Below are 15,447 nucleotides of genomic sequence, written 5' to 3'. Positions count from 1 at the left end.
TGCAGTAAATTGAGCAAACAGCGAGCGAACTAGCGCAAACAAAACAAGCCCCAGGTAAGCCGTCCATTTTGTGAAAAGGGCCAAAAGCTTTCCCTGGCTGACCCCACAAGAGAAGGTGGGTTAAAATGTAGTAGTAGTCGATATGTATGTATGTATGTATGTACTGTATGTATGTGATTTTCAATCAATCTTTGGACCGTTCTGATATGTCAAATATATTTACATTGCTTCAATTAGATCTCCCCACTCATGCATCGTTTCTCATTATGAACTGTGTACAGCATCTTGAGGGTGTGAAATATTTGGGAACCACAGGTTGGCACGGATACTGTTCATGGCATGCCTCGTCGGCGAAAACCCCGAACCAATCCGCTGCTCTCGGTACAACTTGCACATGGAAACTGGGCATCGCGAGCCTAGCACACAAATAGTATGACATTGGATGATAAGCATTCCACAGCTGTGCAAATAACAAACAAACCCCAAATTGATTCTCACAAAGGGCACGGTTGTGTGAAAACATTTTTTTCCCCAAAGAATCACATTCAGGGAAATATAACGTCAACGAAATGTTGACAACTTTTAAACCCACAACCCGGAAAAACGCTCTCTGCTCATGTAACCATATAATAATCAAGAGTTCTCAAACACTGGTTCTCCCGGTGTGTACCCCGGTTTAGAATAGGTACACCGTATCCCTGCGCATCGTAGGAGGCGACCAAGGGTTGGCGTCAGGAAGGGCATCCGGCCATAAAAACTGCCTCAAACAGGGAACCATGATTGTCATGGGGCCCGCAAGGCTAACCCCCGCTCTAGTGGGGAAAATGGCCTTAAAACGATCATTCATTCATATTCAGTTCTCAAGTAATCAGTCACAAATTAGTTAATTTACCAAAAGGGCTGAGAGGATGACCGTCAGGTACACACACACACCTCCGAGCTGTCTAGCCTGGGTTTGAGTCCCAGCCCAGCTATAAACTGTCATCCTGGTCCTGGTGTTTCACAGACAGGGGGATTCAACAATGTGCGTGCCATCCCTTGGATGCACGTTAAACGAGCGTCCCATCTACCAGAATTCATTGGTGGATGTTAAAAAGACCTCATGGTGTGCTTCACGAAGAGTAGGTGAGCTATCGCCGGCACCCTGAGTAAATTACAAATTCCTGCCCTAGCTGCCTCCTGGAAAGGCAATAGGCAGCAACTTGGGCACAACGACACGATGCTGCATGGAAATATTGCCATGCTTCGGCAGCAGTGACACTCCATCAATAATACGATACATCAATATTGTTTTGACAAGTTTAAGTTCGCAGTAATAAAATTAAACACATTCCAACTTTTACTTTGCCCAAAATAGGTTTATATTTACAATAAAAAAATAGGGGCAATGGCCCTGGGCTCACCTGGTAGAACCAGGGAACCATTGGTAGGCGCAGCTGACCCATGAAATATGTAACGGAGATGAAAGTAAATACCTATTGTGGGGGGCAAACCCCAAATTATTTTAATGTCATGAACAAACTTTCGTACATCATGGGTGATGAAGGTTGTGGCCAAGTTTCATTGAAATTGTGTGTGGTTTCGGAGAAGTTCCAAGTATTACATACAGCCTGTCTGACGGACACAGCACGACGCTAACACCTCCCCTGAACAACTTCTGTTCCAGGTGAGCTAAAAACAACTCACACATAAACTGTAAGGTCAAAACGATTGATAAACATTGAGGACATTTTTCACCGATAAGCAAACAATGATCATGGGGGTCACCAGAAGTTGGGCACGACTCGTCGGAACTAGAAAACCAGAAAAGCAAACAACCCAAACTATGAACATATTTTGCTGCAACATAGGCCCAGAGTTTGTATTCCAATGACAAAATCTTTATTAACAAAACCTAACTTATCTACTGTACACGACTTAGATTTTTAACCAATCGTTCCAAATGACAAATCTTCCAAATTTGTGCCACTTGGCACATTTCACGAAGGAAACATGGCGTGTGAACTGTTAAATCCAAATGCTAACAATTTGCGCTCAAAATACCCTGAAACAAGCAGATCCGAAAAGCTGTACATAAAAAAACATTCCCGCCTACCTTCGCGAACGGAACAATTGCATTATATTAATGCAGGACAAGCATCCGAGAGACTGCTTCGACTCCTCTCCTAAACTAGGCCTGCTTTTTGCGAGCTGCTGCTTCAGCGTTTGCCCTAAGAACAGCCCCGGGGCTGGGATACGGCCGCTGCTGGAAAAGTGGTCCGGCGGCCGTCGTGTCGGCACCGGTCTTGGCTTCATTCTTCTTCTGCAGGCCAGATGTCCATGAACCCCTGTGATGGCCATGACGGACGACAACATTCCACAGATAGGTTTTCACAGGACAACATCCCATATACAAGCCAGAAAAAACCCCCCCACCTTTTAGGGGCCATTTTTCCCCACAGAGCAAGGGTTGGCCTTTTTCGGGCACCGTGGTCCCCTTTTTGAAGCAATGTTTTATGGCCGGATGCCCTTCCTGCCGCCAACCTTGTTGGTCGCCTTTTGCGACACACAGGGAATTACCAGTGAACTGGTACTCAATTTGCCGACCTCGGGAGGATGGCAGGCTGAGTCAACCCCCCTGGCGTTAATTCAGCGATCGACCGGGATTCGAACCCAGGATCCTAGGATCCCAAGCCGGCACCCTAACCGCTAAGCCAACACCAGGTATATATACACAAGCCAGAAAGCAATAACAAAATAATTAACTTATATACCGGATATCATAAACCAAATGTCATTTTGGGGTTTTTCAAGCTCGATTAACTACTTGGGTTTTTTTCATACTGCAATAAATAAATAATCATGCCTAATCGCTGCTTCAAAGTTCCAAAAGTGGCATAAACAAACTAAATAAATGAGAATTCATAATGGTTGCTCCGTCAGATGGTATATTACAGGTGCAGGGCAGAAAACCTAGCATTGGCAACAATTCCCAAGGCCATGACACCGTGCGTACCGTGGTGCGTCAGAGTATGCACTTGGGTCCATGGGATCCATTTCTTCAGCATCCTTCTTACTCCGACCTTCCAAGAAAAAAGGGAAAATGTTGGTATTATTGCCTGTATCTGAATTCCAGGCAATTAGTGAGCAGAAAAATCCAAAATAATGAGCAGAAAATCCAATTTAATTCCCTGGGCAGGAATCCTTTGAGGCTTTTATCAAGTTTTAATTATTATTTTTTCATTCTGAGCCTAAAGGGTCCTCTTTTTCTCTCCAAACACTATTCAAAGCACTTGGTGCGGGGGGGAAAAAAGTTTCACGTTTATTGTGCGTGAAGACAACCAAAATGCTGTTGACAGTACATGCCACAAGCACAACAAGCAGTTGATATGCATGTCTGACAAAGCTCACAACATAAACACTGCACGTTACTTACTGCGCTTTGACTTGATGTATGGGGTGGAATCTTCCTTCCTCTGGGCACGACGTTCTCGCGTTCCTCGGCCTGAACGCTTACGATCATCTTCCTCTCCATCCAGGGATGATTCCATTACAACTTCCTCTATGCAATGACAAACGGACACAGAAAATGACTAGAGGAAAGGAGAACATACGGACAAAGAGAAGCATGAAAAGCGTGAACACTGCAGAGTGAACTGCAGAGTGGAACATGAACACTGCGGAGTGGCTTAGCATTTATTCTTTCATTTGAAATGAAATAAGAGCTGGCAGGCTTGCCTAGAGGTATGCACACTTACCTGTAAACTATGCAGGCTGGATTCTAATTTGGGCCCAACTATAAACTGTCATCTGGTGGTTCGCAGGCAGAGTGATAAATCATTGTGCGTGCCGTTCCTCGGATGGACATCAAGCCGAGCTTCCCATCTGCCAGCATTAGTTGGTGGATGTTAAAGATCCCACGGTGTCCTTCACGAAGAGTAAGAGAGCTATCGTCAGCACCCTGGCCAAATTACAAATCCCTGCACTAAACTACAGGGGGAACTGCATCGGTGACACAGCTGCACCCCAACAAATGATGCTTCCAGCAGCCATGACCTGCATATAGAAGAACAACTGAAAATAAACTACATGAAGAAGAAGAAGATGGCCAGGCCTCACCAGACATCCACCAAGATACACGCAACACGTGTAGGAGGAGTCCAACAAGTTAGATTCTGACATGTCAAAGTTCTCTTGGTTTTCAATAAGGTAATATATTTTGTTTGTTGCAGTTATCATCAGATCATCTCTTCTCCAACTTGCTCAATACTGATCATCAACCTGAGTCTTCTGCTCTGCTTTTGGACTTAGCAGGTTGCTTATGAACACAGACAAGCGAACAAGGTGCCATGCTCGGATATTGTTTATGATTTTGATTCAGTGTGACATCCTGCTAAACGTACACTTCTTGAGTGACCCCTTATCACTTCCTGCCGTCACTTGCGTTTCTCATGGCTGTGTATAGGGCATTTTGGGTTTTTGTTTTCCCTAATGACTTGTTCTTTGTCAAACCACCATTTCATTTCATTTCAGGTTGTTTCTCTTCAATTTATGAATATCATCTCATGGCTCACAAAGCATTTATATTACAGTTGAACAAAATAAGCTTCACCTCTTTGCAGTGGAGCAATTGAAACTCATCTCTACCATTTAGTGACAGTCTAAAGTACTAGGCCATTGCGGATGTTAACCGCAGAGAAGTTGTCTCAAGGACTGTGTGTGTGTCTGTGTCCATCTTTCGAGCTTTGTTCTAAAGGGATCATGCTGCCTTTGGATGCTGCCTTAACACCTGATGGCATGTTTGCTCAATCTGTGCTCTACCTACTCTAAATGGTTCCTGTCGTATAATAATAAAAATAGTACCATTGAAAAGGTAATAGTCAATTTACTTGGTTGGAAAACGAACTAGATTTAAATGGAACAACTTGTGTCCAATTTATAACAAGGGTGCCCGTTTTAAAAGCTCTCCTTTCCAGGAGGGAAGAGGAAGAAGCGAGACTTAGAGCTTTCATGTTGCGGTTCCAATGTATGACAACAGGCACCCTTTAGAGTTTAGAATAAAGAGTGAGGAACATGGAAGGAGCACACAAAATTATCTATAGTAATACCTCTCAAAGCAATAGAAAATATATAAATATTGTTGCGGATCTCCCGAAGCCCGTTCCCGTTAGAAAGGGGGGATTAAACCCCCTTTTCCCCCCTGGGTCTTCGTGTCCACGAGGCCGAATCGCCACTTCCAGAGCAAGCGTGAAAAAGGGTATCGGGTCAACGTCGCACGTACCTTTAACCCACGCTGCCATGAAAGCGGGGACCGAACCTCGCACAAGCCACGCTTAATCGAGTACGCCCGAGCGGTATGCGTATCACACGTGACTTGTGCCGTTACTTTTATGGAACCCGATTCGAGCGGTTCTAGTCGTACCATGCGAAGCCAATCAATGGAAGGGACGAGAACGGTCAAATAAGAGGAATAACACAATTTATTATTTATGTACAATGATTCGCAGAGACACAGAGCAGGCACTTAACAATGTTAACTTATCCTCAGACACAGGGCCCACTCACGCACACGGGGAGAAGAAGAGAAGAAGTTCGCGTGCCAAACGCGCTTTGCCGTCGGTCGCTCCGGGGCAGCTCGCCCGGCGTGGCTCTCTGGCGGTCACGGCACGTATGCAGGAGAAGGCAGGCAGGAGGAGATCGCGCGTCTGTGGCCCGGCACGGGTCGTCTTCTCGAGCGCGATTAATACAGCGCAGAGCGCAGGGCACGGGGCAAGTTCGTGTACCGCGCGGCTATTTCAGTGATCAAGTCCAACACTCCGATTCTGAACGGAACTCCAACTCATGGGCTGCGCGACTCTTAACTCAACTCAACTGCCTGTGCACACGACTCTGACTCAATCAATGCCTTCCCCGAACTCAACTCAACTCTCAGGGGCTCCGACTCAACTGAACTGACTCGTGACTTGAACTTGAACTCTCACAGGGGCTCCGACGCTGAACTCAACTGAACTGACGTGCAACTCTCAACTCAGGCGAACTCCGAATTCTCTACTGAACTGAGAACTTAGGTGGGGGGCTCTGAGCAGGGTTATATGGCTCCGCCCCGGCCTTACTCGAACGTTCCAAGCCCCACCTCTCATCGCCGTCGTTAGCCACTCCCCTCGAGTCCTGATTGGCGGCTCGCGCTTACCCGCCACTCCCTCCTGCAGCGCCTCCCTTCGGCCTCGCCAGACTTGTTCAGGCCTGCCACGTGGCATGCTAGCGCCAAAAGACCGCCCTACTCACGGGCCTGCTCAACGCAAAACTAACACAGGACAGGACTACGCTTACATTCACAAAGAAATAACTGAACTATCGCGAGGCTTCATGTTGTGGTGTGTCTACCTACGAGGGGGATTATCCTTTATTCCAAAACCACAACAATATGATAGCACACGCAAGGAGCACACAAGCAACAACAACTGCAGGCACGGCGACAGCAGCATCAACAACAACTACATGTTATAACATATCCATTTTTTTGCCTGTTTCACTTCATTTTACATCCTCATTGAAGCCTGGTATTGGTTTAATGGTTAAGGTGGCTGGCTTAAGATCTTTGGGCCTGAGTTTGAGCCCTGTCTTGCCATTGAAATAACACCAGGGGGATCCTTTCCTGTGATCTCAGCAAAATGAGTACCAGCTTTCAAGTTTGGAATTTGGAATAGGGGGCATTGCATGAGCGAGCGGCACAGCTGCGCCCCCAGAAAATGATGCAGCCAAGCAGCCACAGGCTGCATACGAACCACAACCACCAGCCTCATTGAGATTCACAAATAGACATGCAATACGTTTGTAGAGGGCGAATTGTTGCCTTTTGATTAAAGCCGTCAGCATAGAGACAGGTAGCACGGCTAATTTGTCTCATAGGAGAAGTGCTTCTGGCCTTGTCAATTTCCTCCCAACTTGTGTATCCAACATATGCTGCATTGGAAAGTACAAGCTCTTCTTCTTCCACTTTCTCTTGAACATTTATCTCAAAATACTTCCTCTCTTTCTCCCCACCACCTCCTTCTCTCTTCTTCTTCTTCTGGATGAAGAATTTTATTCCATCCTAACTCCAATCCTGGCCTCCTATAAAATCCTTTCAAAATCAGGAAAACTTCTTATCAACACCTCAGAGTTACTGCATTCCTGATAAAAATAACATTCCATACTTTTCATCAGAATAGGAAGAACCTGCTGTTAGTGTTGCTAACAAACAGATATTATATTTACGGCTTGCTAAACTTGAAATTTTCCTGAATATCAACACAATTTCAAAGAATAACACTAAACACAAGAAAGATATTTATTATAAAACAGCACAATGACTTCTAGATTCAGGTTGACAAGCTACCTTTCAGGTTGATGCAACGGGTGCCTGTAAAAAGTAAACTAACCTGGCATCTTCTTTGCGGCTTTTGTTATCACGGCCTGGACGTCGAGTGGCGAAAGCCATGAGACCATGTCTGTCTCGGCATTCCAGTAATAAGGTAGGCGGCTGCGAGACAGAATGGGGATTCCAATCAATTGCAGGCAAAGATACTGACAACGCTGTTTTGGTAAGGAATCGCCCCAAGAGCTTTATTATCGCTTGCAACTATAAACAAGCAGAATATCATTTATAGCATCACGTTCATATAAGTTATTGCATTTCTCCATATAAGAGCTATAATATAACTACAAAGAGCGATCAGACCGTCGGCAGCACTTATTTTGTGTGGTGCGTAGATGATGTCAACAAGTCACTTTAGCCAAGTGTCAAGAAAGTCTCAAGTCTTTGATAGCAAGTCTCAAGTCTTTGATAGCAAGTCTCAAGTCTTTGATAGCAAGTCTCAAGTCTTTGATAGCAAGTCTCAAGTCTTTGATAGCAAGTCTCAAGTCTTTGATAGCAAGTCTCAAGTCTTTGATAGCAAGTCTCAAGTCTTTGATAGCAAGTCTCAAGTCTTTGATAGCAAGTCTCAAGTCTTTGATAGCAAGTCTCAATTCTTTGAGAGCACATCTCAAGCAAGTCTTAGGTATTTGAGGGCATGTCTCAAGTCACCATCGTATTACTACAACATTGTGTCAAGTCCCACATTCACTTCTAAACCTAGTTGGAGTACAAGGTATCAAGAAATTAAGACACAGGGCTTCATTTATTGCAACATATATTCTGAAAAACGGTGTTTCACTCAAGTTTTTTTTGTCAACTTCATACAGTGGATATTTTTTGCTTTGTTCCCAGCAAAAAAAAATTAAGTTAAATATACTTATCATATCCAGTGTACCAACTTGAACATTTGTACATGAGACTGCCTACCACCTCAGCTTAAGCTTAAATGGTTCACACGTAGAACCAAAGCATTCAATGTGGCATGGAAAAGGAGATTTTAATAGCTTACTTGTATATTTATTATGTGCGTTAAAATAAATGTATAATCAGGAAGGGGGAAGAATTCTGGGGAATTAGCAAGGGGCCGGGAAACTGTGGAAAAAGACACGTAAAACTTATCAACTTATATTGTTGTCGTGCCATAATTTACAATTATTGACGAAGTCGTGAAATAATTTACAATTATTGACGAAGTCATGATATAATTTACAATTACTGAAGAAGTCGAGATAAAATTTACAATTTTTGACGAAGTGTAAATAGTTCCAAGTCAAATGACATTGAAATCATAAAAAAAATCATTTTATCGGGTTGAGATGTGCATGGAGCTGTCTCCCCAATTCGACACGAATGTCGATGACATGGTTTTTATAAAGTTGTGCTTCCTATGTCGGTAAGACTGATGCTTGCCACTTGGACATGGTGTGCTCTGTGCTCTCTCTCTGGAGACTCACTTTAACCTTAGTGGAGAGCGAATGATATTTCGTGAGCAGTGAGCTCTAGCACGCTGTACATTTACACATCACTGTATATGTTGTCATTGAACAAACCGTGAAAGCAGATGACCGAAAATGAAATCATTTACCTTTTATTTTAAACTACCTGTCTACCCTCAGGAGTGCCAGGAAGCACTATCTCTCCACACTCAAGAATGAACTCTCAAACCTGTCTCCTTCCTCCAAATCCTGGTGGCGTCTGGTCAAATACATTTCTGGTGTTTGTTTCCCCTCCATCCCCTCCTTTACCTCAAATGGCAACACAGTTGACACCTCACGTGACAAAGCCGAATGCCTTAACTCTGTGTTTGCCTCAAAATCTTGGGTCCCAAACCCATCTCTCTCTGTTCCCACCTTACCCAGTCAAACCCAACTGCTCCTGGACTCTGTGTCCTTCTCTCCTGACAAGGTGGAGAAGTTTTTGTCAAACCTCGACTGATTCTGCAACTGGACCAGACGGCATCAGCCCACGGGTCCTAAAATCCTGCTCTGCCGCTCTATCTCACCCTCTCTCTGTTCTTTTCACCCTCTCTTTTACTCAAGGTCATCTGCCAGCAACTTGGAAATCAGCAAACATTACCGCTTTACACAGAAAATGTGCAAAAACAGATCCTTGCAACTACAGACCAATCAGCCTGCTCCCAATTATCAGCAAAGTCATGGAATCCATCATTGCTTCGGATATCAAATCCTTCATCTTCTCCAATGGCTTGATCTCCGATCATCAATTTGGATTCAGACCAGGTCATTTTACTCTGGACATGCTGCTTCTGCTGTCTCAACAATGGATGGAGGTCCTCAATGCCAAACAGGAAAGCAGAGCTGTCAGCCTTGACATATCACATGCCTTCGATACGGTCTGGCACCCAGCTCTGCTCACCAAACTGTCCTCCTATGGTATCCATGGAAATCTCCACGCCTGGCTTGCGGACTTCCTCTGTGGTCGTAGTCAACGTATGGCCCTGAATGGATTTCTCTCATCGCCCCTTCCTGTTCAGGCTGGAGTTCCCCAAGGCAGTGTTCTGGGCCCTGTGCTTTTTCTGGTCTTCATCAATGATCTCTCTGACTCTCTGGAAAATCCTCTCTATCTCTTTGCTGATGACTCCACTCTCTGCCACTCCATTCCTCATCCCTCAGATCGGCAGTCTGCAGCCTCCTCACTCTCTGCAGACCTGGACAAAATCACAGACTTGTCAAACAAGTGGAAAATGTCTTTCAATCCTGACAAATCTCACACTCCTGACAAATCCTGACAAATGTCTCTCCGAAAAGACCGACTGCACAACCCTCTCATCTACTTTCTCAACAATCCTCTCCAAGAAGTTCTGTCGCTCAAGCTTTTGGGTCTCACTATCTGCCATGATCTTTCCTGGGAAAACCACATTTCCAAGCTGGCCTCCAAAGCCAGTCACCGACTGGGCATCCTCCATCATGCGAAGTCCTTCCTTGGCACACCTGAGCTTCTCACCACATACAAGGCTTTCATCCACAGCTCAATGGAATACTGCTCTCCACTCTGGGCCGGTGCTCCGGCCTCACACCTAGCTTGGCTTCACGCTGTTGAAACCAAAGCTTTCAGAATCATTGGAATCTCCCGCGATGAAGCTAACTCCGAGGGCCTTTCGCTCACTCACCGCAGGCACCAGGCAGGTTGGTGGTCTTTCTGTCTTCTACCGACTCCTCTCTGGCCTTGCTCCCCCAGCTCTCTCTGGGCTCTGTCCCGCAAATATTCCTACAGGTCGCACAAGATCTGCCTGCAACCCTCTTATGGTTAAACTGCCAAAATCAAGACTCTCTGCTCACCTTCACTCCTTCATTCCTCTTTTCTCCCGCCTCTGGAACAAACTCCCCCCACTCCCTTCAATCCCACTCCTCCCTCCAGGTCTTTAAAACAGCTGTTCACCACCATCTCTTATCTCCCCCCCCCCATTCCAAACCTTGATCTTTACTACCCCTGCTAATTCACCCCAGATCCACTTTTTTGAAATTCCAACTTCTTTCCTGGAAGTCCTTGCAGTGTCCATATGTTTTGTACCTCTCCCACCTCCCCCCAAGCCCTCTCCCTCCCACAGATCTCTCGATGTCCCTGCTCTCAAATGTTGTGTCTGTGTCCTTCCCCCTCTCTCCCCATCTTGTCTACCGCTCCCCTTATTATATGTTTTGTGTGTCAGTTTGACTTTTTGTGCGATTAATGTTAGCTCTTTCACGAGCCTCGATCTTGTATACCTTAAAAAAAACAAGAAAAAAAAAAACATTTTAGTTCAACGCTTCCACAAGGATTAATTTCCGAGCATCGTGAACAGGTCATTATAAACTCAAATCGCATGCAAGTTGCAAGTCCCCAGACACCAAGTCCTAAGTCCATTTTGTCAAGTCTGAGTCAAGGTGCAAAATTTTACGACTCGAGTCCCCAAACTCCAGTAGATGATGCATCAACACTAAATGGGTCCATAGTATGCATGTGGAGGCGTTGACGCAACTTGTTCGTACACATAGGTTTATGTCCAAACAGTGGACAAACAGACCTTTCCGGTTTTATTAGATAGGTTCGCGTTCCAATCGTTTGCATCTTATAGACTACGTATGTATGTATTTTAGAGAAACACGTTTTTGTTGTTTTTACTGACATAACCCTATTTTAGAGTAGGTACTTTGTAGATGCACTCATGTTCTTAATAGTACATCTTCTAGGATAGAGACATACTCGCATTATAATAGTATGTAGTTTGGAGATGTACTCAAATTCTAATAGCACGTACTTTATAGACCGATTCGGTTGTGAATACTGCCTACCAACAGGTGGCATTTGTATCCACCTGTTGTCCCACTGATATATAAAAGGAGACTGGTCTGAAATGAAGGATGCCATTTCACAGCTTATGACAATGTATCGATCAACTTGGTGTTGAACATGGTGGTGGTTTGTGATCCCAATGCTCATACTATCCTTTCCAGATTTTCTACTCTGATTTCATTAACACTTTATTTTTCATTTATCGATTGATGAGACTCAAGAACAACCTATTTTGTGATGAAGGTCTATGCAGGAACTCTCTGCTAAGTCTTTAACGGCCCCAAATAGTTGCACCTTCTTTTGGGGTCAGTTGGGGATAAAATTTTGCCCAAGTCTTTCCCAAACTGGCGAGCCAGCCTGAGAATAAGCTGAAGGCGATTTGAGCAGGATTTGTAATTTGACCATGGTGCTGGATATAACGTGCTTAACTTGTCATCGAAAGACGCCGTAGAACGTTTATCATCCATCAACTAATGATAGGAGAAGCATCTGCTGGTTTAAGGTCCATACAGGGGACACTTTGGGATGCGCCGACCTACCAGCAAAACACCAATCTGACAGTTCGTAGTTGAGTAGGCAATCAAACCGACAAATAGACAGCTCAAAAGTAAGTGTCCTACCTCAGGCCAAAGCAAAAACATTAACACTAAATTGGAGAGTTCATAGAACACAATATCCGCAAACTTAGGGGGTAATAGGGGAAAATCGGATTAAGGACTTCAACTTTAAAATTTGTCCAAACTGTATCCTTAATTAGCATGTTTGTGCATCGTTTTGTGCTATATATTTTCATGAATAAAAGAGTTATTAAGAACATAAAATAAAGTTTATTGTGATTGTTTTGATTTGAATGTATTGTTTTGTGATGCCGCCATGATGGAACTGTGCATCCTGCTGACTTAACCAGCGCTTCATAGTGACCTTGACATAATCATCGGAAGAAAACAGTTTTCCATGAAGATTTTCCTTAACTTTGGATAAGAGACGAAAATGTGACGGAGTGAAGTCGGGGCTGTACGGCGGGTGCAGCAAGGCGGTGAAATGAATGAATGAATGAATGAATGAATGAACGTTTTAAGGCCATTTACCCCGCTAGAGCGGGGATTAGCCTTGCGGGCCCCCATGACAATCATGGTTCCCTGTTTGAGGCAATGTTTTTATGGTAAAAGGCGGTGAAACAGAGGCAAACCAATTGCTTCAGTTGTTCGTACACTCGTGCGATGTCATGTATCCTCATGCTGGAGCATGGCTTTCCCCGCAGATGCATGCATCTTGAATTTTCTTTGGCGCTGGTGATCCTTTGGGTGGTACTCCATTGACCGTTTCTTACTCTCAGGATTGCAACGGTACACCCATCTCTATATTGAGCAGGAACTGGTCGCCTTCACGTTCATAGTTAAGCAACAGCTTTGCACACACACATCGACAACATCATGCCGCCCTTGGGCCATCCTGAATAACGTACTACTGAGACATCAAGTGTCGGAATCACGAAACTTCACACCCAGTAGCGGGGCAAAACGAAGGTGTAGACCGTGCTTGGTTTCATTTGAATACCTTTACCTGCTATGGAGAAAAACAATAGGAGGCATTACTTTTAAACAGGCCCTCGTAGTTTCTTACTTTGATGTTTTGTTTATTTAGGGTGACAGTTTTTAATTAAAGCGGGGATGGGGTTTTGCAATCGTGTGTGTGTGTGTGTGTGTGTGTGTGTGTGTGTGTGTGTGTGTGTGTGTGTGTGTGTGTGTGTGTGTGTGTGTGTGTGTGTGTGTGTGTGTCTTGTAACTTTATAACCATTTGAGTTTTTGTCATCAAATTTTCAATACTGCTTTATTATGAGAATACGGAGAAGCCAAATTAATAATTTTGTCAAAAGGTCAGCGTTACATAAAATCGTCAATTTTCATGCGATTGACCTGAAATTTTGACCTGAATAGACCTGAAATCGCTGAATTAACACCAGGGGGTTGACTCAGCCTGTCATCCTTCCGAGGTCGGCTAATTGAGTACCAGTTCACTGGTAATTCCCTGTGTCGTAAAAAGGTGACAAACAGGGTTGGCGGCAGGAAGGGCATCCGGCCGTAAAACATTGCTTCAAAAAGGGGACCAAAAAACAACAACAACCACGGTGCCCGAAAAAGGCCAACCCCCGCTCTGCGGGGAAAAAATGGCCTCTAAAGGTGTTTTTTTTTACCTGAAATTTAAAGAATTTGCACATTGGGTCAATGAATTGGTTCACCAATGAAAAGCTAGAAGTTGATTTTGTTTTTTTAGATCTAAAGCTCAAATGTCAAGGCAGCATAAAATCACCAGTTTTTTTTTTTTTTTTTTTAAACACCGTTTTCGTTATTTTGAGCATGCGAAAGAAGAACAAGAAGTCTGAATAGAAACTGACGCGGACGTGCTTTGCATTTTCAGACTCTTCTAGTTACCCTCGCCTGAGGAGAGGGTATTACATTTGAGTCCGTTTGTCTATCTGTTTGTCCGCACAGAATAAATATGATTTTCTCTGCAACCGTTGGTCCAATTGACAGGAAATTTTCACCATAGGTGCAACTCCACCTGTATAATTTTTTAATGATAATTATGACGTCATAGGTCACGTGGTTCGGCCGCCATCTTGGGAAAAAACGAAAAACTTTGCACCTCTATATCTCCGAGAGCGCTGAATAGAAAAAATTGAGACATGGCTCCTTGTAAAGAACTCTCCATGGGGAATAAAATATGTTAATGATGACGTCATAGGTGCCTCCATTATGACGTCATAATTCAACAAGTATAAAGCTTCATCCGATCAAGATGAAATTTATTGAGCATAAATGTAGGAATAAATTAGTTAAGAAAAAAATAATGACGTCATCGGTCACGTGGTTCGGTCGCTATATTTGTTTTAACACAAAAGCCTTAAAACCACTGAAAATACATCCTGGCGAATGTTTGCAATCTCTGATTGCTCTTTCTTGTTGTTCTTGTAACGATCCCTGAAAATTGACAACGCAAGGATTCAACTGGAGAAGTAGCTCAGAAAGGAATGCAGACATCATCACAACAACCATATTAAACACGAGAAGAAGGAAGCAGCAAATCCTTATGTGACCACAGGTGCACGGTCTATCCAAAGGTGTGCAAACAGCAAACACACCTGTCCAGATCGAGAACCTTGTACCAGTTTATGGGAAGATTCTCAGTTTTTGTTGCTTCGTAATCGATTTCCTCGTCGTCATAATCCACGGCGATAATCTCCTCTTCGGGTTCTGGGATATTTGGGACATATCACAGTGACATCTCACTTCACGGCATAGTAATAGTATTGCACTGTACCATGCTAATCACGCTTTCCGCCTCATTTCCGTGAATGCATTACCTGGTCGGACGTTTTTAAGAAGACCCCGCTTGGCCAGGCGAGCCTGAAGCGCCGGAGGCAGCGGCATGGTGGCCTGGGCGCAACCTTAAAAGGTCCCAGGACTCCCAGAACACGAAATCGAAAGAAAACAGTACAACGCGCCGACAAACGGCGACTCCGGAGGCACCTTCGCTTCCCAACTTCAAACATAATTTTCCACACACGAGAATAACACATAATACATAGTTTGTATTCGAATTATAATATATTTCTGCTTATTTGTAATGTCATTAGTATATTTAGCCACGCTAATCTTCTTCCTCTTCTGCCGTTCTACGCTTCTTCTTATTCATACCTACCTAGGTTTCTTCTTCCTCTTCTAATTAACCTTTGTTGCCATCGATCCTGTCAATAAAATGTTATTAACATTATTTTTCAG

The 15,447-nt window shown here is 44.1% G+C and overlaps 1 protein-coding gene across 1 annotated transcript; it reads right to left on the bottom strand.

Moving 5' to 3' along the window:
* Nucleotides 1-1,472: 1,472 nt before the first annotated feature.
* PQBP1 (polyglutamine binding protein 1) lies at nucleotides 1,473-15,365 on the bottom strand. The gene is made up of 6 exons (XM_068100337.2): nucleotides 15,030-15,365; nucleotides 14,808-14,919; nucleotides 7,401-7,501; nucleotides 3,416-3,541; nucleotides 2,996-3,062; nucleotides 1,473-2,327 (listed from the first exon to the last, which is right to left on the bottom strand). Exons 1-6 carry the CDS (start codon nucleotides 15,094-15,096, stop codon nucleotides 2,171-2,173), a joined length of 630 nt encoding a protein of 209 aa, XP_067956438.2. The 5' UTR covers nucleotides 15,097-15,365; the 3' UTR covers nucleotides 1,473-2,170.
* Between the last annotated feature and the right edge of the window lie 82 nt (nucleotides 15,366-15,447).

This window comes from Myxine glutinosa, chromosome 1, assembly GCF_964187855.1.
Source record: "Myxine glutinosa chromosome 1, kmMyxGlut1.1, whole genome shotgun sequence".
In the NCBI taxonomy this organism is placed as follows: Eukaryota; Metazoa; Chordata; class Myxini; order Myxiniformes; family Myxinidae; genus Myxine; species Myxine glutinosa.
The sequence above is the reverse complement of the archived record's forward strand: the minus strand, read 5'-3'. Positions and strand labels throughout refer to the sequence as shown.